This window comes from Pantherophis guttatus, chromosome 2, assembly GCF_059756535.1.
Source record: "Pantherophis guttatus breed Tessera chromosome 2, ASM5975653v1, whole genome shotgun sequence".
Lineage (NCBI taxonomy): Eukaryota > Metazoa > Chordata > Lepidosauria > Squamata > Colubridae > Pantherophis > Pantherophis guttatus.
The window spans coordinates 249716543-249744443 of NC_142064.1; the positions used below are offsets into that span (position 1 = coordinate 249716543).

At 41.3% G+C, this 27901-nt stretch overlaps 2 protein-coding genes across 3 annotated transcripts in view; both read right to left on the reverse strand.

Moving 5' to 3' along the window:
* The window catches only part of IL17RC (interleukin 17 receptor C), a 36913-nt gene extending 32577 nt beyond the window's left edge, over window positions 1-4336 (reverse strand). For both annotated transcript variants that reach the window (XM_087883799.1, XM_034431736.3), the window contains exon 1: window positions 3936-4336. Coding sequence is in view for 1 of the 2 variants with exons in the window: in XM_034431736.3 (XP_034287627.2) it covers window positions 3936-4028 (93 nt within the window). In the remaining variant the exon portion in view is untranslated. The remainder of the gene's footprint in view (window positions 1-3935) is intronic.
* Window positions 4337-10736: 6400 nt separating this feature from the next.
* The window catches only part of IL17RE (interleukin 17 receptor E), a 37641-nt gene continuing 20476 nt past the window's right edge, over window positions 10737-27901 (reverse strand). The window contains exons 10-18 of the mRNA XM_034431738.3: window positions 26816-27003; window positions 26414-26467; window positions 25030-25077; window positions 23247-23292; window positions 20049-20200; window positions 19509-19577; window positions 17435-17486; window positions 14660-14767; window positions 10737-13082 (exon numbers count right to left, since the gene is read on the reverse strand). Of these exons, the coding sequence (XP_034287629.2) occupies window positions 12388-13082; window positions 14660-14767; window positions 17435-17486; window positions 19509-19577; window positions 20049-20200; window positions 23247-23292; window positions 25030-25077; window positions 26414-26467; window positions 26816-27003 (1412 nt within the window). The 3' untranslated portion in view covers window positions 10737-12387. The remainder of the gene's footprint in view (window positions 13083-14659; window positions 14768-17434; window positions 17487-19508; window positions 19578-20048; window positions 20201-23246; window positions 23293-25029; window positions 25078-26413; window positions 26468-26815; window positions 27004-27901) is intronic.

Here is a 27901-nt window from a genome sequence, read left to right on the forward strand (position 1 = left end):
GAAAAAAAGCATCCTTATGGTTGTGTGATCAGAATTCAGGCGCTTGGCAACTAGCGTGTATTTATGACGGTTGCAGCATCCTGGGGTCATGTGATCAGCATTTAAAATAAATCAGAATAGAGCTGGAAGGGACCTTGGAGGTCATCTAGCCAGGTGGCTGTCCAGTTTTTTCTTAAAAGCCTCCAGTGATGGAGCATACACAACTTCTGGAGTCAAACTGTTCCACCGGTTAATTGTCCTCACTGTTGGGAAGTTTCTCCTTAATTCCAGGTTGCTTTTCTCCTCAATTAGTTTCCATCCATTGTTTCTTGTCCTGCCAAGTCAATGGGGGAAGCCGTATTCTCTCCACTGCATGATTCACTTAATAACTGCAGTGATACATGCAACAACTGAAGTCTTTTTTAAGACTCCACATAAATGTCATAGAATTGGGATGACTCACTTAACAAATGCATTGCTCAGAACGGAAATTCTGGTCCCAACTGAGGTTGTAAGTCATGGACTACTTGTAATCAGTGTTTCCTACTGGAAGTACATCCTAAGCATATTAATCTGAATGGAGGAGTGGCATTCTATTTGCCATTATCCAATCCATTTGCTGACATGATGGGAGATTTGGAGAACCAAGCTGAAAAATTCAAAATGTGACTTTGCTTACTGCCACTTAGCTGAATATAAGAGCATTTGGAACGAGTTTCAGATCTTTTTTATGACAATTGAGAGTTGAGTAAATATACTGCTCAAACAACTAAAGGGAACACAAAACTACTGTATGTAACGAACAAAGTATTTAATAAGGCTATTTCATTCATTCAGATCTCGGATGTCTTCTGCTTGTGTTCCCTTTATTTTTTTGAGCAGTGTATATTACTGGCTGTGCTGCAGCATATGTCAAAATTCAGCAAACAAGTATTTTTTAAACATTTTAGTACCAGTGCTCCTCCATTTATAACCATTCATTTGGTGACAGTTCAAAGTTATGATGACATTGAAAAAAAGTGACTTAATCAATCCCCACCTTACAACTCTGCAATAACACACAGCAGTGAGATCTCTAATAACACACAGTGATGTAATGTTGAGGAGGCTACCCAACCCATGCAATTCAGAAATGTCATTTTTTTCAGTTTATTCTGTTCCATTTCCCTCTCAATTTCGTCTTTCATCTTGCCACAGCAATTAATTTGTATTTCCAGAAAATGTTGCTTATGGAAGTCCTCCCCCACCCCAGCTAAAAACATGTTTTCCCTTAACTTTTCCAAACCTTGGGGGCTTTTCTAAAATGCTGATGTCACTTTGAGGAAGTTGGAGGAGCTATTATGAATAAAAATTCAGTAATATCTTGTATTAAGTTTAAATCTCTTCCACTTTTTCATATCTAGTAACTAATATTCATTAGAGTCTTCTTTTCTCTTTCTGCTCCTGAAGGAATTGAATTGGGGAATACTCCTGTTAGATATTAACAGTGAAGCAATAGGCTTCACTGGGGTCCATTGAACAAGCGGGAAAAATACTCAAACCTGACTGATGAGCCTCCTGACAGCTCCCTATATAAAGGCAAGCTGTCAGGCAGGCAAATGCTGGATTGTACATAGTTAGAAATAAAGAACTGTTGTTTGAGCCTGGTTTCCGTCTCTTCAATCACCCTACTTAACAACTCCTATTTTGCCACTGATTACAAAGCAAAGCAGGAAAAGATTTATCTCATGTGGAAGACTTAAGATTTTTAAGAAATGCTGTTTTTCCTCAACTACCTTCTACCTAATCCTATTGAAACAAATGATCTGTGTCTCTCTAGTGGCTACACTCTTGGAAGCGCCTTCACACTTATGGTGATAGGGTAATTTGTAGTTAATTTACTTTATTGTCATTGCGCCTGGTACAACAAATTAAATATCATCTTCAGTGTACATTATACATATAAAAACACACATCCTCCACATTCTATACAATTGATTTTTAAGAAATGCTGTTTTTCCTCAACTACCTTCTACCTAATCCTATTGAAACAAATGATCTGTGTGTCTCTAGTGGCTACACTCTTGGAAGCGCCTTCACCCTTATGGTGATAGGGTAATTTGTAGTTAATTTACTTTATTGTCATTGCACCTGGTACAACAAATTAAATATCATCTTCAGTGTACATTATACATATAAAAACACACATCCTCCACATTCTATACAATTGATTTTTAAGAAATGCTGTTTTTCCTCAACTACCTTCTACCTAATCCTATTGAAACAAATGATCTGTGTGTCTCTAGTGGCTACACTCTTGGAAGCGCCTTCACCCTTATGGTGATAGGGTAATTTGTAGTTAATTTACTTTATTGTCATTGCACCTGGTACAACAAATTAAATATCTTCAGTGTACATTATACATATAAAAACACACATCCTCCACATTCTATACAATTGAATTGAAATATTGTATTAATATTACACTATATGGTAGAATTCAATATAGTTTCTGCCCTGGGATAGAAGCTGGTTTTTTTTTCCATTTGATTTATATGCCGCCCTTCTCCGGAGACTCAGGGCGGCTTACAATGCGTTAAGCACTTTTCAGCCTATTTGTCCTTGTTTTTATTGTCCTGTACCTTCTGCCAGATGGTAATAGTTCAGAAAAAAGGGTGCTCAGGATGAGATGGATCTTTAAGAATGTTTTGAACTTTCTTAAAGCAGCGGGAGCTATAAAGCTCTTCCAAAGAGGGGAGAGGGCAACCCATGACCCTCTGTCTGGGCAAGGATGTTAACCGTCTGGAGCGCTGTACTATCTGCCACTGTCCTTCAAATACAGATTTTGTCTTCATTAAGTATTGCAACATCACTGCAACACAGCTCCAGTTTTACTCATTCTTCCTTGATATGCCTTATCTTGTTCCCAGGAAATAACTTGTCCAGCTTTATCCTGCTGTTTCCTGTATTACTAAATCTCTGACAAACATACAAATCCAAGACATCAAAAATAGTTGGGATAAGGCATTGTTAGCCAACAACCCGTTCTAGCAAGAGCAAAGGAAGAGAATATTTGTAGCTCAGGGCTGAACATAGAACAATAGAGTTGGAAGAGGACCTCAGAGGTCTTCTAGTCCAACCCCCTGCTTGGGCAGGAGACTCTATGCCATGTCTTCTTTTGGAAAGCTTCCAGTGATGCAACAACCATGCAGCCCTTCACAAATTATTTAAAACAGCTCCTTTAGTCCACAAGGGAATATTTATTTATTTATTGGTTCGATTTATATGCCGCCCTTTTCCGGAGACTCAGGGCGACTTACAATGCGGAATATAAACATAGCATGTCCCTACAACTCTTTAAAGCAACTGTGTCATTTCTTGGCATCACATGGCTGCTACCTAAACTCTGAAAATGATACTGCTGTTCTAAGGAGTTGCTGTGGGGTCCTTGATGCTCTCTGAGCTTGGTTGTTTGCTTGTAGGCGTTTCATTATCCATTTAGGTAACACCTGGTTAGCTAGCACTGATGATGTTACCTAGTTGGGTAATGAAATGTCTGCAAGAAAACAATCAAGCTCAGAGAGCACCAAAGACCCTACATCACAGCAAGTGTTGATTCTGCTAAGGAATGCTGTTAAGTAAAGTAAGGCTCCAAAACTTTCATATCATGACACAAGGATTCTTTGGCCGAGCTGAGGCTACTATAATCCTTCTTATCAACAATCCCTCTTCCACTAGAGGGACAAATATGCTATGCTAACACGGTATAAACATGCTTCTCCACAGAGAACCAAACTGTCGGAGGTCCTGATCAATCTCGGATGCCAAAATGCCAAGGGCAAATTTGCAACGCAGCAATAATGCAAAATACAAGCAGGCTAAGGAAAAAGGAAGAGAACAACAGATCCTAGAGATTATTTCATCTGATTCTAAACTTCGCTGCCTCCTCCCACTGCTATGACAAGACTTTTACTTACTGGTGAGCAACTGACAGTGTTCAGCGAGGTTGCAAGGGGGAAGCAGGCAGAAATCAGGTGAGTTAGGAACAGCACCAAGGCAAGTAGCTGCATCTCAGGGAGCCAAACAATCGCTCCTCTTGTAACTCATTACCAGCGTGATACAGATCCTGTGCCTCCCATTTCTGCCTTTCCGCAGAATAAATTTAAATCCTGCCTTGGTACACGATTTCCCCGTTTTTTTTCTTCCAAGGAATTAGTGTCTTCACACCGTTTCCAACTTTTGGAGTTAGGCTGACAAGCAGAGTAAGGATCCAGTTGACTGAAGTTAGCCCAAAATCTCTTCACGACCCGCAGGAACAAGAAGATCCGAAGAGCTGCCAAATCCGAGAAGATACTTCCTAGGTTGGCTTGCCAGATCTGACTTCGTAAATAAATATCCTCCCTTTTTTGCAATTACTACCAGGGTTACGTCAAAGGAAAAAGATCAAGAGGTGGAGCAAGAACTTCCCCTGGAATCTAGGGGATGTGCCAAAGAACCTAGGCTGAGTGCCAGGGTGCCAGTAATGAGAGCCTAAAGCGTTTCAAAGAAGACAGGAAACAAAATCACAGCCAAACTAAATCCAGCATTTTCCCAAAAGCCACCAGAGCAAATCCAGATGTTACAGTATCTCTTTGGAAAGTTTCATATTTTGAGCTGGCAAAAAATGAAGCTTTCAGGTGTGGACAAAAACTGACAGAGTTTATGTATCGGGGTTTTGTTTTAGTCCTAGTTGTCATGGTGGAAGGTCACACCACATAGTAGGCCCACAAACAAAAGGAATCACACAGTGTGACTTGAAACCTTCAAATTGAGACCTACCTTAGCTTAGGAGACGATCCCATTTTCATGACCTAAAAAGAATGATAACATGCTGTTTCGGGCAATTCATTGTTGCAACTGCTATGTGTTTTAGGCAAAATAGAAGAAAGAAAATTGTGTTCTCAAATTTGGTAAGTAACCAGATAGCTATATGGTCATCCAAAGCCGCTTTGTGGAAAACAGTAAGTTCTTTTATAAGACCGGTAAGCTTTTGTGGACTTTTTGCTGAAAATGAAAAACAAGTGAAATGATGACTTATGGATTGAATCAGAGGTGGGTTTCAGCAGGTGCTGACCAGTTCTGGAGAACCGGTAGCAGAAATTTTGAGTAGTCATAAAAATTCTGATTGGTCCTGCCCCCATCTATTCTCTGCCTCCCAAGTCCCAGCTGATCGGGGATTTTGCAGTAACCTTCCCCTGGATTGGGGAGGGAATGGAGATTTTACAGTATCCTTCCCCTGCCACGCCCACCAAGCCACACTCACAGGATCGGTAGTAAAAAAATTTGAAACCCACCTCTGGACTGAATGATTGAAAAAGTCTGAACAAGTTGCTGAAGGAATTTTTATATTAATGTGGGAGGAGGGACAAATTATGGGCAATAAATCCACAAATCAATAAGTTTGTTCATAATTGTTAAAAAGGATTCAGAAGTTGCCAATCTCTCTTTCTTTCTTTTTCGTTCTATTTTCTACTGTTTTGCTTTCTGAACTTTTTCTTTTTTTTCCCTCTGTCTCTCTTTATTTTTCCTTCTATTCATGGTGCAGTTTTCCTTCATGTTTGTCTTTTGCCTATGTAAAAATTCTTAATAAAAATTATATTAAAAAAAAAAATTCAAAGCAGCCATTTTGTGTGAGTGCCATGACCTGAAGTCAGCATTTCTAATGGGTCCTGTAGAACCAGAAGCTACCAATTCCTGACATAAATTCAGTAGAAAGGCCTACCCTGCTGTGATCCTGTAGGACAGTGATTCTCAACCTTGGTGGCTTGTAGATATGTGGATTTCAATTCCCAAAATTTCTCAGCCAGTGGTTGAAGTTCATACCTGTTAAACTCAGGGGTGGGCTCCTGGGGATTCAGCAGAGTTCAGGCACTCCTCTAGCCAAGGATCACTGGGGTTCGGCGAACCCCCAAATGACACCCGTGGCTGGCCATACCCACCCCGCCCCTCTCAGGAGTCTCCACGCAGCCCGTTCATCATTCCAGGTAAGTACAGGGGCCACGCGGAGGGTCTGGGAGGGCAAAAAATGGGCCTACCAGAGATTCCGGAAGTCTGGAAACGGGCCTGTTTCCGGCCTCCAGAAGGTCTCCGGAGCCCGGGGGAAGCTGTTTTTACCCTTCCAGAGGCTCAAGGAAAGCCTCCGGAGCCTGTGGAGGGCGAAAAAGCCCCCCCCCCACAGTGGTGCAGACAGCTGACTAGGCCACGCTCACCATGGCCAACCCACTCAGCAACAGGGCAGCGAACCCGTTGCTAAAGATCTGAAGCCCACCCCTGGTTAAAGTTGCCATGGTTGAGTTACATTGCTATAGGACCTGGATTAAATTTGTAACAAATTTATAGCCCCGGATTGATCTTCATTAATCATTAGCTAAAAAAGCAGAAATTCCTTTCACTTTCAAAATCAGACAAAGGTAAGCCTTGACATGGAACAATAAAAAACACAAAAGGAGGTAGGAGACGACCAGCACTTATAGATAAGAAATTCCAACAGATCATACTTATCCTACCACTATCAGTGCTTGCTTTGGAAACGTTTATGCCAAATGCCCTTTGTCCTATAACAGAATAAAGCAATTTCCTGCCTTGTGTGTTTGATTGGCTTTGTCAGCCCTGGAGGCCATCTTTTCTTTTGGATCTTCAGGGCTGCCACGCTTAGTGCTGTGGGAAAGTGGGAGGGGGGTTGCATGGAGTTCTAGAAGTCTTTAGCCATAACAACATTCTTTTCTCTGGGAGTCAAGGACATTCAGCCTGCACCTGGAGTGGCGTGGTTGGGAAGCATCTCCAGTTGGGACGGTGGATTGATTGGACCATGTGATGGACATGTGGGTGCAGGGGAAGGGACTTTGACTTTCCTTTGGGTGGAGAAAACCTGGGAGCTTTCAGATTCGGGTTTTCCCAGATGTGCCAATATGACATCTCTAATAAAATGGAACTTTGAGGAATTGCTTGCCTCGGAGTCTTATTTGGTTGGGGCTGTTACTTGGAATCCTGACAGGCTTTGTGTGGCAGGTGTAAACAAACCCAAAACGAAACCCAGCATTTCTTGGGACAGCACTTATGTAATTGATAGTTGTGGATTGAAGCTGTTGGCTTCAGAAGATGTACAGGTAGTCCTCGATTTATTACCACAATTGAGCCCAAAATTTATATCGTTAAGTGAGTTTTGCCCCATTTTATGACTTTTCTTGTCACATTTGTTAATGGAATCACTGCAGTTGTTAACTTAGTAACACGGTTGTTGAGTGAACCTGGTTTCCCCATTGACTTTGCTTGTCAGAAGGTAGCAAAACCTTGATCACATGACCCCACGACACTGCAAACCGTCATAATGGGAGTCAGTTGTCAAGTATCTGAATATAAATCACATGACCATGAGGATGGGATCAAAATTTGGGTGCTCGGCAACCAGTTCGTATTTATAACGGTTGCAGTGTCCGGAGTCGTGAGATCATCTTTGGTGACTTTATTATGACAAGCAAAATCATTGGGGAAGCCAAATTAACTTAACAACTGAGTTAACTAACAACAACTGCAGTGATTCACTTAACAACCGGGGCAAAAAAAGGCAGAAAATGGGGCAGAAAACTCACGTAACAGCTGTCTTGCTTAACAACAGAAATTTTGGGCTCAGTTGTGTTCATAGGTCGAGGACTATCTGTATAACAACAAACTATTTAAAAAGCCTGACTCTTATATGTAAGACTTCCTCTCTCACTCCCTTGTGCCTTTTTGGGTAACCTCATATTTTTGTAATGACTCCTGCTTCCCCTTTTCAAGACAATCTCCTCTATAGGGTTCTCCATCTTGCCTTATTTCCCACATATCCCTTTTTAGGAAACTAGGGGTTCCATTGGAGGTTCACCCAAAGAAAATTAAGGAAAAAGCAACAGGGTGAACGAGTTCAGACAGGAGATAAATTTCCTACCTATTTCTGTAATGATTCTTATCCCCACCCTCACTTCCGTACGCACCCTGATTTTGGCTGCAACTATTCAGAGAACTGAAATTGCCTTGGACATGGGCCTCTCTAGGAATTACTGGTAGTGTAATTTCAGGGGGGGGGCAGAGAAATCTTTATGAACCCCCCCCCCCCATTAGATCTGATGGAAAATGTATGTGCATGATTGGGGTTATCTCAAGTTAATTTAAATCACTATGGCTTGCTTGATTTCTTCACTTCTTTACACTACCATGCTTCCTCTCTTTGTCAATGAGGCAGTGAATCAATCAGAACAGGAAATTTTAGCTCCATTCTTCCATAGACCCATTCCAAAGTTAGCTGGTTTTTGTTTCTTTAAGAAAAGAGAAAAACAGATGGCAGATCTTTGACTGTAAACTCTGGAACTCCTTCGACATTATTCGAATAAGATAGAACAATGACTCAATAAGGATCTTTACTTAAAGGCCACCATCTCCTCAGAGAATAGCTATTGGCATTGCCATTGGCATCCTTCAGTCTCGAAAGACTATGGTATCGTGCTCTGGAAAGAGGTCCTAAAACAGCATCTAGTGTGACTAAAAAGGCCAATTCGAGAGTGGCAATCCCTTCCACACTGAGGGCAGATACATTCTGTCCCCTGTCCAGCCCCCAGATTTTGGTGGTTCTGGGACTGCCTCTTTGCCTCAGCCTGCTGAACAAGTGTCTCTTCGAATTGGAGAAGGCCGTGCTGCGTCTTTAGCCTCCAAGCTGAACGATCGGAGGTCAAGGTTTCCCAGTTGTTAATGTCCATTCCCAGGGCCTTTAGGTCCCTCTTGCAGATATCCTTATATCACAGCTGTGGTCTCCCTCAGAGGCGATTTCCCTGCACTAATTCTCCATACAGGAGATCTTTCGGAATCCGACCATCAGCCATTCTCATGACATGCCCCAGCCAGTGTAGACTTCGCTGTTTCAATAGTGTATACATGCTAGGAATTCCAGCACATTCCAAAACTGTGCTATTTGGAACTTTGCCCTGCCAGGTGATGCCAAGAATACGTCAGAGACAGCACATATGAAAGGTGTTCAACTTTCTCTCCTGCCGTGCGTAAAAGGTCCAAGACTCACTGCAGTACAAGAGTGTGCTCAGGGCGCAGGCTCTATAGACCTGGATCTTTGTATGTTCCATCAGCTTATTAAGCCATGTTCACTTTGTAAGTCTGGAAAATGTGGTGGCCGCTTTACCAATATGTTTATTCAGCTCAGTATCTAAAGAGGGAGTGTCAGAGATAGTTGAGGCGAGGTACACAAAGTCATGGACGGCCTCCAGTTCTTGTGCAGAGATTGTAATACAGGAAGGTGAATCCACGTCCTGACCCATGACTTATGTTTTTTTTCAGGCTGATTGTTAGCTATTGATCAGATATGTTTTATCATGAAGCAGAAATGTGCCTTTATTTATACATTCATTATATTGGGTCATTTGAACGATGAAATGAAAAGACATATAAGGAAGTTTAAAAAAACAAACCTCAAGCCCTGTATGGTATATAGGTAGTCCTTGGCTTATAACCATTTGTTGTTACAACAGCACTGAAAAAAGTGATTTAGGACCATTTTTCACACTTATAACCTTTGTACCGTTCCCTGTGCTCACCTGATCAAAATTGGGATGCTTGGTAACAGGCATGTATTTATTATGACGGTTGCAGTGTCCCAGGATCACATAATCACCTTTTGCGACTTTCAGACAAGCAAAGTCCATGGGGAAGCCAGATTCACTTAACAACCATGTTGCTAACTTAACGACAGCAGTGATTTACTTAACAACCGAGGCAAGACAGATCATAAAATGGGGCAAAATTCACTTAACAAATGTCTCACTTACCAACAGAAACTTTGGTCTCAATTGTGGTCGTAAGTCAAGTCACCTACCTGTATATGTGAATGGATTTGCATGTGAATGTGGATCTAGAATTAGATCTAAATAGAAATAAACAATAATAGATCCTGAGGTACAAAACTATTTTAAATGGAAGAGCCAATTGTCCAAAGTCATTAGGACAGTTTTCCCCAATCTGTTGTCTTCCAGATATGTTGGATCTAATCAGAATTCTAAACCAACATGGTTAGGTCTGGAAGCTGTAAAAACGATGTATTTGAAAGGCCACAAGTTGGCCTAAAGCTGCATTATGGAATGACACTGACAGCCCTTCCATCAGGGGGTTATTCATCGAAAAGATTGGCAAGCTTACTTTCAAAACCATGAGGGCCACAGAAATACTTTAAAATAAGGCATGGTGACTTTAGTTGATCAAGGTTTCTACTTTTTAAGAGACCATCAGTACAGTGTTGTAGATACCTAAAGCAGAAAAGTGCCCTTTGGATTTTGGAATTTTGGAACACCGACCAGTTCGTTCTCACAGGGAGGGACTACTCAGGGTACCGTCAGTCAAATTATGTCGACTGGCGACTCCCAGGGGGAGGGCCTTCTCTGTGGGGGCTCCAACCCTTTGGAATGAACTGCCCCCGGAGATACGGAATATCCCTGATCTCCGTGCTTTCCGCCGTGCCCTCAAGACCCTGATGTTCCAACAGGCGGGGCTAAACATACGAACATGTGAATGATTTTTTAAATGTTATCTAATTCTGGGTTTTATTTAATTGACCAAACTAAGTAATAATTTTAATTAGCAATTTTACGATGTTTGTGTGTCTATATTTTTCTTGATTGTACACCGCCTTGAGTCCTACGGGAGAAAGGCGGTATAGAAATATAATAAATAAATAAAATAAATAAATAAATAAATAAATAAATAAATTTCCTTTAAAAAACATTTTTATTATTGTATTTCAAGATAGCAGCACCAAAAACAGATGTAGGACCTGAGCAACAAACCTCTGCAGATTAAGCACACAAAACAAAATAAAGATTTCTTACAATTCTCCTAGCAACATGCTTGTTTTGCTGGTTTGGAAACAGAGTTGTCAAAAGCGAGGCAAGTGGGTAGCGGATTACATTTAAATTCACCTAATTGTACGACTTTGTAAGTCCTGTTCCCACTTGCTTGCACACCGCAACAACGCACTCTGAGAATACCCTTTTGTTCTGTGATATCCCCTTGATGCTGCCATCATCTTGTCCTCAGCTTAGGAGGAAAAAGGCTTATCTTCTCTAGCTAGAAGATTCTTCTTCAGATGTACCGGTGTTCAAATAGTGTTTTCCCACATATTCTGACTCTCCCTCCAGAGCAGTTCTAAGGGGCATAAAATCTGTTGGGTCACCCCATTTCCTTGAAGGGAGTCAGGAGGCTGCATTGACGGATGACAGAATTCGGATAGGTAATGGGGACAGCTGACTCCCTGCTGGCATAGCTTTTGGCCAGTTCATAGGTAGATCGAGAGAACCTCTACTCAACAGTTGGAAACAACCCTTAGTGTACTATCTAGGACCGTGATGGCGAAACTATGGCATGAGTGCCAGAAGTGGCACGCAGCACCCTCTCTGTGGGCACATGAGCCGTCACCCCAGCTCAGCTCTGCCATGCATGTGCACGTGCCTCCCGCCATCCAGCTGGTCTTCAGGTCTCTGCTGTGCATGCGTGGGGGGTGGGGTGCATGCAGGGGGGCCACATGAGCATGCGCAGGGGGTGGGGCGCATGCAGGGCTTGAGGGTGCATGCGCAGGGCACATATGCAAGGCCATATGCACATTGCATTTTGGGGGTGCATGCACACGCATTCGTGCACACTTTGGGCATTAAGTCCGGAAAAGGTTAGCCATCACTGATCTAGGAAATCACTATCTGCAGGCTTCTTTGTGCTGGTCTTTGCGTCTCTACAAATAGAAATGTTAAGGACCCATCATGTTTCGAAAAGAAAAGAAAAAAACCCCCCGAACATTCTGAAAAGTGTCAGAGATGTTCTCTACCTTCTGTGGGTTAGGAGTCCTGAAATGATGGACGTTGAACAAAGCAGGGAATTTAGCCTCTTCGTTTAGTCCATCTAGCTTTGCAACAAGATCCTCTTCCCTGAGCCTAACCTAGCTGCCTTTTGACAAGCTTACTATCCTCCAGGAGGAATTTGCTAGGAAGCAGCCCCTGTGAATCACTCACACGACTGCCCACAACATTCATATTGCACCATCCTGCTTTCAGCAGCAAGGCCACGACCTCTTCTTCGCAGTACTCTGTCATCTCTATGGCAACAGATGCCATGACCACCAGGTGATGTGGGGGGGGCGGTCTCTAGCACACCCAGAGAAATCTCTCTGCTTTACGTTTAGCTGAGCTGGCCCCCTTCCTCTTTTTTTTTTTTTTTGTGGCATTGGATTTACCGGCCAAGATGATTACAGATGCCATTTCTTAGGCACCATAAGGAAGCCAACTCTTCTGAGGCCCAATGAATACCTTCTGCCTACGGATAACCAGTGGGATCAATCCCATTTTGCAATACACCTTTAGTCCACAGCCCTCAAGCGCAGCTTGGCCCCTGCACCTTGGGTTGAGCAAGGGGGAACAGGGATTCTTCCAGTCTCCTGATGTTCTTGTTCCATGGCTGATTCCGCTGTTTCCGTGAACTCCTCTTCTTCTCGGCTTTGAACAGATGGCACACAAGAGCTTTGGCACTAGCATGGAGCCAGCTGGGTCCTGAGCTGGAGTTGCCCTGCAGGAGCCCAACCAGATCTGGCAAGTCCTGAGGCAGGCGGTAACGGGGAAGAAGGCGCAGAGCACGTGGAATATTCCGCCGGTCACACAGTTTACTGAAATAAGTAATTACCCAGTCACATCGCTGGACCATTCCAGCAGTACCCTGAAGTTCACCTTGTAAACAGGCCATGGCCGCCCCAAAGAGGTCATAGGGCTCTGGAGCTTTCCTATCAGGGCTACTTGCTTCTCCTTGCCAGAGTCCATAAGCATTGGCACTGCCCGCGCTCCACAGCAGTAGCACCTGGCCCTGCTTGCGACTCACGAGTTCCCGTTGGGCATACACCCAGGGCAAGATGCCCAGTCGTCCCACGTGGCCCAACTCCCAGAGGTCCAATAGCACAGGGCAGCCCAGCGCCGACTGCAACAATGCGGCAAAGGAGCAGACCAACTGTTTGTGTTCCTCTGAATCAGGAGAATAGATGAGCAGGATGGGACGGGAATGGTGACAGCAAGGTGCGTCTGGAAGAGAAACAGAAATGAAAGGGATGAGAAATGCTTCTTACAGGATCTTGGGTCTTTGCTTGTTGGAATCTAATAATCAGCCGAGGAAAAAAACTGATCTTCCAAAATTTTTAATTAGCTAGGTTGTTTTAGGTAAAGGTAAAGGTTCCCCTCGCATATATGTGCTAGTCGTTCCCGACTCTAGGGGGCGGTGCTCATCTCCGTTACAAGGCCGAAGAGCCAGTGCTGTCCGTGGTTATGTAGCCGGCATGATTAAACACCAAAGGTGCACGGAACACTGTTACCTTCCCACCAAAGGTGGTCCCTATTTTTCTACTTGCATTTGTTTATGTGCTTTCGAACTGCTAGGTTGGCAGAACTTGGGACAAGTAACGGGAGCTCACCCCATTACGCGGCACTAGGGATTCGAACCGCTGAACTGCCGACCTTTTGATCGACAAGCTCAGCGTCTTAGCCGCTGAGCCACCGCATCCCCCTAGGTTGTTTTATTATCCTATTATTATTTTTTCCTTCCGCAACAACAAACTGATGTGCTAAACTATTTCTCTTTTTTTACTGTACTCTTATTGTAAAGGCTAGTCAGAGACCATAATAAAGATATTTGATTGGATCTTCTAAGATTAAGCTACTTGGCATGTTGTATGAGAAGAAAAGAAAATATAAATAAAAATACTCAAAGAAGCAAGTAGGAAACTTCCCATGCATTTGACATATTTATCTCAAAGACAAGACAAATGGTAAAGGTAGAGGGTTTTTTTAATAATCCACATTTGGAAGCCTTAGAAATAATTCCTTAAAGTAAGTTCACCTCAATGCACCTGAATCAACTTAAATTCACTTCTTTTTAGCCTTTCTCTCTATGCCATCTTCCCCAGTACATGTTCCATTTTAGTCTGCTTGAGTTTTCTTTAATTAACACTTAGATCCATGTAGATACAACATTAAACCAGAACAGTGATAGTTTTAAAATATGGATTATTAAACAAGTTAGTGTGGACTGTTCTATATGTAATACCAAGCAAATACGGTGTACGTGTCCCAGGATCTTGAAATATTGAGCCCTGATTATCAAATTTGCATACAGATAATCCTCAACTTACAATTGTAATTATTGCAATTTTGGTTGTAAGTCATCGTAGTGATTAAGTGGGTCATGTGATCACAACCAATTTTACAATCTTTTTTGCTGCAATCATTACGCAAACACCACGGTCATTAAGCCTAGTTTGCTATGTGAACTTTGAATGCAGGTCGTAAGTAGATTTTTTAAAAGGATCTGTTATAGCTTCAAACGATCACTAAGTGACCAGTCATAACCCAAAGACTGCTGCTTGTATTGTGCTATGAGGAAAACCAACAAACCAACCACATTTAGCATTAAATGTGTATCAAGTCTATGCATTTTGCAAAAAGTTATTATCCTTCTGGCTGACTATGAGACTCAAATTTCTCATGAAACTGACAGGTCTCTGCTGCAAAATCATATTTTCTGCTTCGCTGCTTGAGATTGGCAAAAGTATAGAGTCATATCCACCCACGCCCATTATAAATCAGTTCTTCTGATGCTTTTTTACCTCTACGGAGTCTGTGCGTATTCCAGTGAATCAGGTAGATTGCCAAAGCCAGCAACCCTAGGCCCAAACCTACCGCAAAGGCCAGCAGTCCCCAGCGTCGGTGAGAAACTAGCAGAAAAAAGAAATTTGAAGGAAAGTGATGTAAAATCGCTATAGAAAGTACAGCAATTCTTGATTACTTATGCATTTCTGCAGAAATGTATTCATGTGATATCTCCTGCTTATCAGTTTTCTCCAATCTGGGCTTGTCAGATGTATATACAGTACAGGTAGTTCTCAACATGATACAACCATTCATTTAGTGACCATTCAAAGTTACAACGGCACTGAAAAACGTGACTTACAACCCGTCCTCACACTTACAACCAACATAGCAATCCCAAGGTCATGTGATCACAATTTGTTTGCTCGGCATCCGGCATGTATTTACGATGTTTGCGGTATCCTGAGGTAACGTGAATGCCATTTACTATCTTCCCAGCCAGCTTCTATGTAGCAAGCAAAGTCAATGGGAAACGCCAGATTTACTTAAAGACCGCAGGATTAACTTTTTCCATTGCAATGATCCGCTTAACAACATTGGCAAAATGGTTGTAAAATTAGGCACGATTCACCTAACAACCTCTTTACTTAACAATGGGAATTCTGTTCTCAGTTGTGATTGTAAGTCAAGGACTGCTTATTTTTAATATCTTTTAATCTTCAAAGTTTAAATCTGTTTTAAATTGATTGGGGTTTTAATCTGTCTGGGCCAAACTATTTAATTCAATTTTATTTCTGTTTTTTAAATTTTATATGCATGTATTTTATTGTTGGCTGTTCACCGCCCTGTGTCCTTCGGGAGTAGGGCGGTATACAAATCAAATAAAAGTAAAGTAAAGTAAAGTAAAGTTCCTTGGACCATGTATCTCAGGGGTGTCAAACTCAAGGCCTGCAGGCCGGATTTGGCATGTGATGTGGTCGGACTCAGCCCGCGGGGCCATCCTGGAAAATGTAAGGATCCGACCCGTATCGCTTCGGTCCAATCTACCACCTCGCTTTGACCCAGTCTACCCAATGCGAAGAGGAAACATCGGGCCAGCGTGGCTTCGGCCCGGTCTAACCAAGGCAAAGAGGAAACATGCCAGCAGTTTGGGGAGTGGCGTCAAGCTGACCACGCCCACCCATCTGACCACACCCACCAGTTGGCCACACCCAGTCAGCCCTCGAGGTCAACTACAGCCCTGATGTGGCCCACAATGAAATTGAGTTTGACACCTCTGATCTGCCTGGTCCTGTGTGGTCGAACACTTCTGGAAGACGTCAGGTTGAGGAAAATTTAAATACTACAGTGAATCTTTTTTTTAAAGAGTTGACCCTTGTGTAACTAAGACAGCACCGTCCACATAGACAAGGAAACCATTAGCAAGTTTAAGGAAATGGCAACACGTCCCAAATTGAACCCCAAAGGGAAATAAACATCTCAGGAAGGAAAATCCTACAAATGATGACTGAGCATGTTCAGTTTGCACTAAAATTCTTTTGGAAGTGGGAAGGAAAATTAGGGTATAAAAAGCACGAGAAAGGGAATTGATGTTTTTTTCAAACCTGGCGATTTTAAGATGTGTGGATTTCGACTTCCGGAATTCTCCAGCCAATTGAAATCCACACATCTTAAAGTTGCCTGGTTTGAAAAACACTGTGATAACCAAAGAAAGAATGGTTGATTAGCTGAACACATACAGAACTCAGGCATGTTTTGAAAAGCACGCCTCTGAATTTTGCAGCATAATTATTTTCCTTTCCTGTACAATATGTCAGGGGATTACGTATTTTTCGGAGTATAAGACCTACTTTTTCCCCCCTAAAAGAGGTTGAAAATTTGGGTGCGTCTTATACTCCGAATGTTGCTTTTTCGAAGCTTTTTTTCAGCCCTAACAAGGCGCTAACGAGTGAAGCGATCTTCCGCACTTCGACTGCTTTTCTCATTGCTTCTCTCTCTGACGATCAGCTGTGTTTGAGAAGCTGTTTTTTATCCCCAACCAAGGGATAAAAAACCATTGCTCAAAACCAGCGAACTAATATGCTGGAGTTGAGCACATTAGTGCACAGAGTAAGGACGCTAGCCAGATGAATACCTGGTAGGTAGAATTTTTTCCCCCCTATTTTCCTCCCCAAAAACTAAGGTGCGTCTTATACTCCGATGGGTCTTATACTCCAAAAAAATACAGTATATCTGATTCATTATTTTCATGCTAGGCAATTTTTAATCAATTTTTTTTAATTTTTGTAAATAAAATATTACAAAGTCATAAGGAAAGAGGATGGACTGAATGTAAGGCTGGAAAAACACAAAAATGGAGAAAATGGATCTGCTATCCACATTGCAACATTGTTGTCTGTGCTTTCCCTAAAGATATTAATCTTTAATTGGAATTATCATCTTATTTCTTCTTGTTCAAAAGAAGGAAAGGAGTGCTAGTAATAATTCCTCAGAATGCTGTAACTAATCTGCTTTCTCAAGAATGCCTTAATGCTTTTCTGAGTCATTGGCTTGAATCACCATTGTCGGCCCTTCCGTACGTCCTCTAGCTTGTTTCTTTAAGATCTGGATTTTTTTTTCCAAATATCTGAGCAAGACATAACTCCAACCGTTGGCGAGAAGACCCAGGGTTGCTGTCTCTACCTTCCAAGAAGCACCGCAGAAGACACAATATAATGGCCATTTTTCACAATAGGATCGCACAATCTCCTCTTTATTCACTCTATTCCTGACAGAACAATCTTGTAACTTACCATCCGGACACAGGAGTCGCTTCCCAGCGAACTGTACATCAGAACGCCAGACCTAACAAGTGAAAAAAAAAAGAAAAAAGAGGTGGAATAGGACAATGGAACTCAGTATAGATAGTCCTCGATTTACAACAGTTCATTTAGTGACCATTGAGTTACAACGGCACTGAAAAAATGTGACTTTTTTTTTGAAAAAAGTTTTTTATTTTTATTTCTCATAAACACATTTACATGTACGGTCATTTATCCATCATTTTTCATTCATCTTATCTTTTAACTTTCATTTTTCATTTTTACTTTTTCGGGGCTGCTCTTTTACCATTTATCTTTACTCCAACCTTTCTTCTTCTCCTCCCTTTCTCTTCCTTCCTGTTTCTCCTCCTACTTCCTTTGTTCTTCCTCTCCTTCTCTTCCCTACTTCCCCTTCCCTTTCCCCACTCCTCTCTTCTTCCCCCCCTTCTAACCTTCTCTTCTACTCCTCTTTCCCCTCCTTCTTCTTCCTCTCCTTTTCCCTTTCTTCTTTCTCCTCTTCTCTCCTCTCCCCTCTTCTCCCTTCCTCTCTCTCTACTCCTTCCCCTCTCTCTTGTTGTTTCCGTTTTCAGTTCAATCTAAAGTGGTATTTGAGCAGCTGCAATTTTCTAATTATCTTTATTCTCATTTCAATTTCTTATTCAATTAATATTTATTTTTATTTCATCATTTGAGTACTGTCAGGTTTCGAGGTACGTTTTTATAATATCTCACTTTTTTCCCCTTTTACCCCCACCCCGCTTTCTCCTTTTACTTGGCATCATCTGGGTATCTATTTTTTTTAATTGTTTTCTCCCATCTGTTCTCTATTTTATCTCTATACTCTTATTCATATTTCCTTTCTAACCAATCATAAATTTTTTCCCATGTCTTGGAATACATTGACTCCTTTATTCTCAATGTTAATCTATTCATTTCTGCACACTTTAAAATTTTCTTTATAATTTCTCCTTCCAATGGGATTTTATCTGCTTTCCAATTTTTTGCAAATACAATTCTAGCCGCTGTTATTATATGAATAATCAAATATGTATCTTCTTTACTATAATTTTCTGGTAAGACTTATGACTCTTTTTCACAGTTATGAGCTTTGCAGCATCCCCATGATCATGTGATCAAAATTCAAGTGCTTGGCAACTGGTTCATATTTATGACCGTTGCTGTGTCCCAAGGTCATGTGATTCCCCCTTTGCGACCTTCTGACAAGTAAAGTCAATGGGGAAGCCAGATTCACTTAACAACTGGGTCACTAACTTATCAACTGCACTGATTCACCTAACAAGGTGAGGCAAGAATGGTCATAAAATGGGGCAAAACTCACTTTAACAAATGTCTCACTTAACAACAGAAATGTTAGGCTCATTTGTCGAGGACTACCCGCATAATGATGAAGTGTGTTAATGGACACCTCTATGCTCCTGTTGAACTGGCATTTTATTCTTATCAACTTGTTGGCTAATTTGCAGGTACAAGTAGTCCTTGATTTAGAATAATTTGTTCAATGACCGTTCAAAGTTAGGGCACTGGAAAAAAGTGACTTACAACTGGTCCTCACCAGTTGTATAACTATTACAGCATCCCCACCGTCATAGGATCAAAACCATTTGTCTGAAGTGGTGTAAGGGTTTCCTGCTTAAGCAAGGGGTTGAACTAGAAGACATCCAAGGTCCCTTCCAACTCTGTTATTCTATTCTATTCTAAAAGGAAGAACGGAGCTCTGGTGGCTCAGCAGACTAATTAACATCCACTTACATCTGCTGCCTGAAATTACTGCTGGTTCGAATCTCTCCAAGGCTCAAGGTTGACTCAGCCTTCCATCCTTTCTAAGGTAGGTAAAATGAGGACCCAGATTATGGGGGCAATAAACTGACTTTGTATAAATATACAAAGTATACTTTGTATAAATATACAAAGTATACATACTAAGTATGAAGGCTATTGCTTAACGCATTGTAAGCCGCCCTGAGTCTCCGGAGAAGGGCAGCATATAAATCAAATTTAAAAAAAAAGAAAAAGAAAAAAAAAAAGAACGGAAGCTAGTCCTTACCAGCACACAACTTCTCGAGACTGTCCAAGGAAGAATGAGGTTCATTTCACCCAAGGCAGATCCCCCTGTCTGCAAAAACATAACCTTGAATTAAATCCAGGATACATTCTTCAGCTACCGTCCAGATCAGTGGTGGGATTCCAAATCTTTTCCTACCAGTTCTATGAGAGCGCGCTTCACACGCATGCGCAGCACTCAAAGACCGCCTTCGGTGTCAGCGCTAATGAGCTGAGCCGTTGTTTAGCTCAGCTGAGGCGCAGCAATCTACTCTGCCGTGCGAATCAGCTGAGCTAAAAAACAAAGGACCATAGGACAGGGAATGGCGGGGTAGGAGGGCGGGGCCAGCCAGAGGTGGTATTTGCTGGTTCTCCAAACTACTCAAAATTTCCGCTACAGGTTCACCTGAACTGGTCCGAACCGGCTGAATACCATCTCTGAAATACAACATCATTTCTTAGGCTTTCCTCACTCAACAGTCATGATTGAGTTATTTCTGGAAACTATTCCAAATCCCTCCTCTTGAGACAAGAAGTCACTTACATGGGTGATGGTATAGACAGGAGGTTCAGGTTGGCACTGACTTGAAGATACCGGCTGGCATAAGGCGGAACTAAAGGAAGCCGGTGTGCGAGAATGGAAGTTTAAGTGAAGTTGCAGAAATTTCACACTGAGAGATACATTCCAGGTAGTATCTAGAAAGAAAGAACAAAGTCAGTTGTGTTCATTCTTCAGCCAATGCTCTTGTCAATCCTGGAAGCCATCTTTTCTTTTGGATCTTCAGGGCTGCATGTAGTGCTGTGGGAAACTGGGAGGGGGGATTGTATGGAGTTGGAGAGATATCTAGCCATAATAACATTCTTTTCTTTGAGAGTCAAGGACATTCTGCTCTGCACCTGGAGTGGTGTGACTGGGAAGCATCTGCAGTTGGGACAGTGCATTGATTGGAGCTGTGTGGACATGTGGGAGATGCGGGCAAGGTCTTGAACTTTCTTGTGGGTGAGGAAAACCCGGAAGCTTTCAGATTTGGGTTTTCCCAGATGTGCCAATATGACATCTCTAATAAAATGGAACTTTGAGGAACTTCTAGCCTCGGAGTCTTCTTTCGTTGGGGGTGTTACTTGGAACCCTGACAGCTCTTTTATTTCCAACCTTTTGAGGAGAAATATGTTACCGCATATATGATAAATGATATGATAAGTATTGAGATCATTCACAAATTCACCTACACTGAGGATTCTGAGTCTTTTCATCTTTTGTTGTTTTGCAGAATTCATGATGAAGACTTTGTATGCGCGCAGAATTAATGTAAATACAGGTAGTCCTTGACATACAACCATTCGTTTAGTGATCATTCAAAGTTACAATGGCACTCAAAAAGGTGACTTATTACCGTTTTCACACTCACCATCTCCATGTCACGTGATCAAAATTTGGACACTTGGCAACTGATTCATATTTATGACAGTTGCAGTGTCCCAGGCTTACGTGATCACCTTTTGCGACCTTCTGACAAGGAAAGTCAATGGGGAAGCCGGATTCATTTAACAACGGCGTTATTAACATTAAAAGTGCCATGTTTCACTTAACTACGGTGGCAAGAAAGGTCGTAAAATGAGGCAAAACTCATTTAACAACTGTCTCACTTAGCAACAGGAATTTTGGGGTGCATTGAGGTCATACGTTGAGAATTACCTGTACATCCCATTTATCCAATATTTTTTTCCCATATTTAAGAACTCCCTAAAACACAATGAGATGACGTACAAAGGATATGACCCATGTTGTGGAGTAGTTGTGCGCCAGATTTGAATATCTCCTGGGAAAAGAAATTAAGCTTATTTTTTAAGAGGGCTGCTGCTGCTGCTACTTGGGTAACCAATTTTCCAAACCTAGGATAAAGACGTGATATGATGGAATTCAGTGGTGGGTTTCAAAAATTTTTACTACTGGTTCTGTGAGTGTGGCTTGGTGGGCGTGGAATGGCTTGGTGGGTGTGGCTTGGTGGGCGTGGCAGGGGAAGGATACTGTAAAATCTCTATTCCCTCCCCATTCCAGGGGAAGGTTACTGCAAAATCCCCATTTCTTCCCGATCAGCTGGGACTCGGGAGGCAGAGAATAGATGGGGACAGGGCCAGTCAGAATTTTTACTACCGGCTCTCCGAACTACTCAAAATTTCCACTACCAGTTCTCCAGAATTGGTCAGAACCTGCTGAAGCCCACTTCTGAATTTAACTTTCCGTATCTGTAGGTAGACCCTGCTTCTTGGGAATTAAGAGAATGGACATTCAATATATCTGGAGGACAACTAGTTGGAAAAGTTGAAATAGGCTAGATAGATGAAAGATGCAGGCTCATTATAAGGCAGTGTGATGGTTACAACCAAGGATGTAGGACAGATTTGGCATTTTGCTTTGATTTCTAGAAGATCATGTTTTCCAAAGGTTTGAATATTGACAAATCAATGCTTCTCAGTCATTCTGGCCCAGATTATATTGCTGAAATGAAGAGATACTTCACAACAGAGGAAAGAGGCAAGTTTAAGACTTGAGCAACCAGGTCTGCTTTTAAAAACAAATAGCTGTTATCTGTTCCCTATGACTATCATTAAGTGTTGTACCTTATGATTCTTGACGAACGTATCTTTTATGTATACTAAGAGTGTATGCAGCAAGACAAATTCCTTGTGTGTCGAATCATACTTGGCCAATAAAGAATTCTATTCTATTCTGTTCTGTTCTGTTCTGTTCTGTTCTGTTCTGTTCTGTTCTATTCTGAGCTCATCTTAATGCCTAGATCTTGGACTCTTCTTTTTTTTTCTTAAAAAAAAAATTAAATCTTTAAGTTTGAAATCTGCCCTTCTTTGATTCATCACTTCTATACTTTTTTCCATTAGCAAGTTTCCTTGCAGTAACATCTGAGCTAGTGCTACCTGCCTTTCTGATAACATTAATTATCTTCTGCTGCTATTCAGTTGTAGCTGTACATACAGGATGCATCTTGAAGACCAAAATGCCTTTTAAAGCAAATAAATAAGCATTCATTTTATATCCCTTAAAGTTTCATGTCAAAGGCGACTATCACATCTAACTGGAAATTGTGAAAATGGTAGTCTTTCTGCTTAGCATCCTAGCGCTGGATTCAGATTACAAAATACTATTCATTGATTGCAACTTGCAATGTACACACAGACCCATCTGCCCCCACATCTGGTTGTGGTATGTACAAAATTGACAGATCTGTAGCATGACCCTATTCATGAGGTACTCTATTTTTTTCCTTTTACCCAAGATTGGAAGGAAATCCCAGAGCATTGTCTTAATGTTAAGGCTGCACCTTGGAAGCTGTGGTTGTAGTTAAATAAAAACTGTCTCTATTAATTATTGCAAAAAGTTACTTAGGAATAAACTCTTCAAGTTGCTCTAGGCATTTGCAAAGGAAACTTGAAGGGGCAGACCATAGACTAGAGATAATCAAAAAGAATCCAGAGAGTAGCAGTTTACAAAACAATGGTTTGTTTCCCTGTAGGAATCATAAAGTTCATTAGTACCAATTGTGAAGATATGATGCTCATTAAGAGATTATTCAGAAGAAGAGTATAAAGAGGTCGACATTCCTGAACGAGGGACTTGGTATTCTGAGAAACCCATTCAATTCAACAGGTAGAGATTAATCATTAATCCCCTGGTCTCCCCATGAAACAAAAATGGAGGTTCGCATAGTGACTTAAATAGACTCACCTGTCTGGTGTGGGCACTCCGTGTGGCTGGTGTTCATGTAAGAAAACTAAAAAAAGATAAATTGTTGGGTTGTGACTCATCATATAAAACCCTGCAGTTAATACTTTTGCAGATTTAATACTTAAGAATATTTAAGTCCCCCAGTTAACCTTGTACCTTTCTTCATTAAACATTTGTCATACAAACTGGAATGAGGAACTGCCCTAAATTAAAGGACTGAGCTATATTAAATCTTTTAATTATTGCCTCAAGGCTGAAGCCTGACTATCTCACTTGTTTTTAAGGACTTTCAGAAATAAAGATATACTAAAATTTATGGGGTGGGGAGCAATCTGTAATTCAACCAAGAATAATACAATTCTTTTAAAAATTAAACTTTGCCAAAATCTCATTGGGCCTCCTGTATTTAACATAAGCTCGCGTGACATCTTGTCGAAGATCAAAAAGATCCTACGTGATTTGCCATCATTTCTATTTAAATTCAATATGGGAAGTCATAGGGATGCAGGCAGAGCAGAGATACCTTGCAGATACCATATTTGCAATCCTTACATTAGATAGAACAATTAACCAGTGGAACAACTTGCCTCCAGAAATTGTGAATGCTTCAACACTGGAAGTTTTTAAGAAGAGATTGGACAACCATTTGTCTGAAATTGTATAGGCCAGGTCCTGCCTGAGCAGGGGGTTGGATTAAAAGACCTCCAAAGCCCCTTCCAATTCTGTTATTCTATTCTATTCTATTCTATTCTATTCTATTCTATTCTATTCTATTCTATTCTATTCTATTCTATTCTATTCTATTCTATTCTATTCCGGATTATTCCAGATTATTCTTTCTAAGGACTGATTCATTTGTAGTCCTGCAGACTACAAGTAACCCATCTAGAACTACTACATCATCATCTTCTGACATTACTTGAGATATTCCACAGAATTTTAAGTAAACATGCATCTCATATGCTTTTCTTGGAGAAACTTCGTGTGCTTTTTTATTTTTGTTTATTTAAAAGACTTATCTGACCACCTTCTTATACAATATAACCCGGGGTAGCTACAACAGTCAGATTACTATCCTGTAAATGTATGAAAAATACATTTTAAAAGAGTTTTTGATGACTGTTTACTGAATCTCAAAGAAGTAGTTTGGCCTGAGTAATTTTCCTTTGGAATGGCGCATTTTGCTCTAGAGGTGATCCTCAATTTGCAGCCCTAATGGAGTCTGCCCATCACAAACTTAAGTCGCGACTGTCCCGATTTTATGACCTCTTTGCGGTGATCATTAAATAAACCAATGATTCATTATGGCCTGTTTTTGCTGAAAAATGGAAGTAAATGTCATTTTTTGCACAAAATACTCATAAAATGAGGCCACGTGACTGTGGGACTCTTCAAACAGCTGTAAATGCAGGCCATTTGCCAAGTACCCAAGATATGGTCATATGATCACGGTGGGTATGGTCACCTTGGAACTTTGGAACCGGGTCGTAAGTCCCCCACAAGGAGGTTCACCGTAACTTCAAACACTTACTAAGCAACAAGTCATAAGTCGAGGACTCCCTATCTATGTTCATCTTAGCTGTGTACTTTCATAACAGCACAGATACAATCTACTTCAACAACCTCTAAACTAAATAAAATTCATTGCTTTCACTGCACGCTTCTACCTTCAAAATTCAGGAGGCTTCATTAGGCTTGTAATAGATCGTAGTAACCCAGTTCTTAAGAGGCAACTACCTTGTAAGGATGCGATGCGTGTCTGTGTGTCGATGTTTTCTCTTACCTTGAAGCAGAGCTGTGGATTCACATCTACGCTTTCAACGATGTACGCCTAGAGTAAGAACTCCATGTTAGGACAATGGAAGGGAGCATCTCTCTCTCTCTCTCTCTGTCTCTTTCCCAATATAGTCTTTGTGCCTCAAAATAACCCTGATAAAAAAAACAATCAGCAAGTCTTCCTATTATTATATTTACAGGGACTAATAGGAATAGGGACCATGCTGCCTCCAGATATTATTATGCGCCGTGGTGACGCAGTGGTTAGAATGCAGTACTGCAAGTTATTTCTGCTGACTGCCGGCTCCTGCAATTTGGCAGTTCCAATCCCACCAGGCTCAAAGTTGACTCAGTATTCCATCCTTCAGTAAAATGAGGATCCAGATTGTTGGGGGCAATACGCTGACTCTGTAAATTACTTAGAGAGGGCTATAAAGCACTGTGAAGAGGTATATACCTTCTTTTCCCCAAAATAAGACATCCCCTGATACTAAGCCCAATCGGGCTTTTTAACACATGGCAATAAGGCCAAGCGCTTATTTCAGGGTTCAAAAAAAATATAAGACAGGTCTTATTTTCGGGGAAACACGGTAAGTCACGGTAACATGCCCATCGCTCACGCAGCCCAGTTTCGAACAGGCCTTGGGCTGGTAGTGGGTGGCGGCCTAGGGGTTTGGGGATGCTTGATCTACATGACACCTCTACTACAAGAGCTGCATTTGGTACTGGTTATCTCTTGGGTGCAATTTAAAATGCTGATTGTTACTTTTGAAGCCCTATATATGTTCAGGCCTGGTATTTCCAAAACTGCTTGCTCTGAGTAAATCTACCTATCCAGCAAGACTGGAAAGAGTCCTGCTTTTTTTTTTTTTTAAATTTGATTTATATGCCGCCCTTCTCCGGAGACTCAGGGCGGCTTACAATGTGCTCAGCAATAGCCTTCATCCTTTTGTATATTTATACAAAGTCAGCTTATTGCCCCCACAACTGGGTCCTCAATTTACCTACCTTAGAAAGGATGGAAGGCTGAGTCAACCTTGAGCCTTGGCGAGATTCAAACCTGCAGTAATTGCAGGCAGCTGGTCTTAATAACCAGCTTAATAACAGGGTGCCTTAGACCACTGTACTACCAAGGCTCTTGAAGGAATGTGATCATCAGGGACCTGGTGCACAAGACTCAGGGCCCCTCTTGTGGAACAGGCTTCCCCCACATATAAGCTCATCCTCTTCCCTCGTCTTCTGCTTTCATGGAACGGTTTTTTTTTAAAAAATCCATCTATCTATTGGAGATTGGCCAAAAAGATTATTTTGCGCCAACGTCTCCAGGCACTATGAACTGATTAGGAGGGAATGTGATTGTGATTAGCTTTGGGGGCTTTAATCTTACTTACTGCAATAGGAACTGTAAGCTTGTCAGGGTCTTCAAACTCGAATGGCATAGAATTCTGAATAAATAAAGAAAATAAGTCAATGAATTCCAGAGGTACAATGTCCAAACATCTCAGAATGATCTTTCCCCCCCACCTGCTTCTCTCTCATTTCCTCAGCTAGCATAGCTGGTTGGGATAGGCTCTCTTGTAAACTGCCTGATAAGGACATTCCCTTAACAAATACCATTCTGCCTTCCACCTTTTTCCTTCCATCTGTTCAGGAGATGGAGTGTGCAAGCATAAGGCCTCCACTAAGGGAGCAGGTTCCTAGAATCACTTGGCCTCCATTTTGCTACTTGGCCGCCCTTCCCACAAAACCTTGTTATTCTCATCCTATTCGGTATGATCTCCATGTCTCTTTACCCAGTTGGCTACAGGGACTGTGGAATTGGGGATATCTTGACAGGTTGCCTCTGGAACGGAGTTTTCCTTCCAACAAAGTGAGACAGTGGGGTGAAAGGAGCAGCGGCCGCTCAAACATATGGCCATTTCGGTTTTGGCACTGGAACTGAAGTGTTGAAAGTGCGCTGAGGACCAGAGATCTGCAGCATCTAGCAAAATAAATAAGGAATATGAATGAATGAATGAATGAACAAACAAACCAATTTCTATGTTTTTATGCTATTTGTATGCTGCCCAGAGCAGCTCTTTCAGGGGAATAGGTGATCTCTAAATATGATGAATGAATGAATGAATGAATGAATGAATGAATGAATGAATGAAACATTTCTAAACATATAATAGTTTCTCACAGTTTTTCAATCCTACCTTTTTCTTCTGACACTATGACATTAATATCGTATTATGTTGTATAGTATTTTCCTAATGTTTATTTTGTTAGGAGAAACAGTCTTTTTCCAGGAATTCCAGACAATCGCTCTCTTTTGTTTAGAAATATTCTTTTCTGAATCCTGTCTGCATGGTCTATAGTAATCAGTTTGATCTGTCATAAAGTATAACCTAAACTGCAAAGGCAAATATGAATTTGAAAAATGGATGTAGGGTTAAACAAAAGCTGCAAACACCTATTGAAAATAAATATTGGTTTCTACCATTGCATTTCCTACCTACAGGTATCCCAGCTGACTAGGTACTCTGTTGTCTCAGGTAGAAATAATTATGGAAGAAAACATAAACCTTCCTTCCTTCCTTCCTTCCTTCCTTCCTTCCTTCCTTCCTTCCATCCATCCATCCATCCATCCATCCATCCTTTTGAAATGTTATACGTAAGGCAGATCACAAAATAAATAAGTAAAATACTTTAGTTTCCCAGAAAAATTAAAATATTACAACATGTTTGAAATAGTTCTAATGTTTAACTATAAAACAACAGTGAGTTGACACAGAGGATGTAATTCATCCAAGAAATGCAGACTGAAATTGTGCAAAGTTACCCTGTTTTATCTTCATAAAAGTCCCATGAATTCTGTTGGATGTAAAGAGAACAGC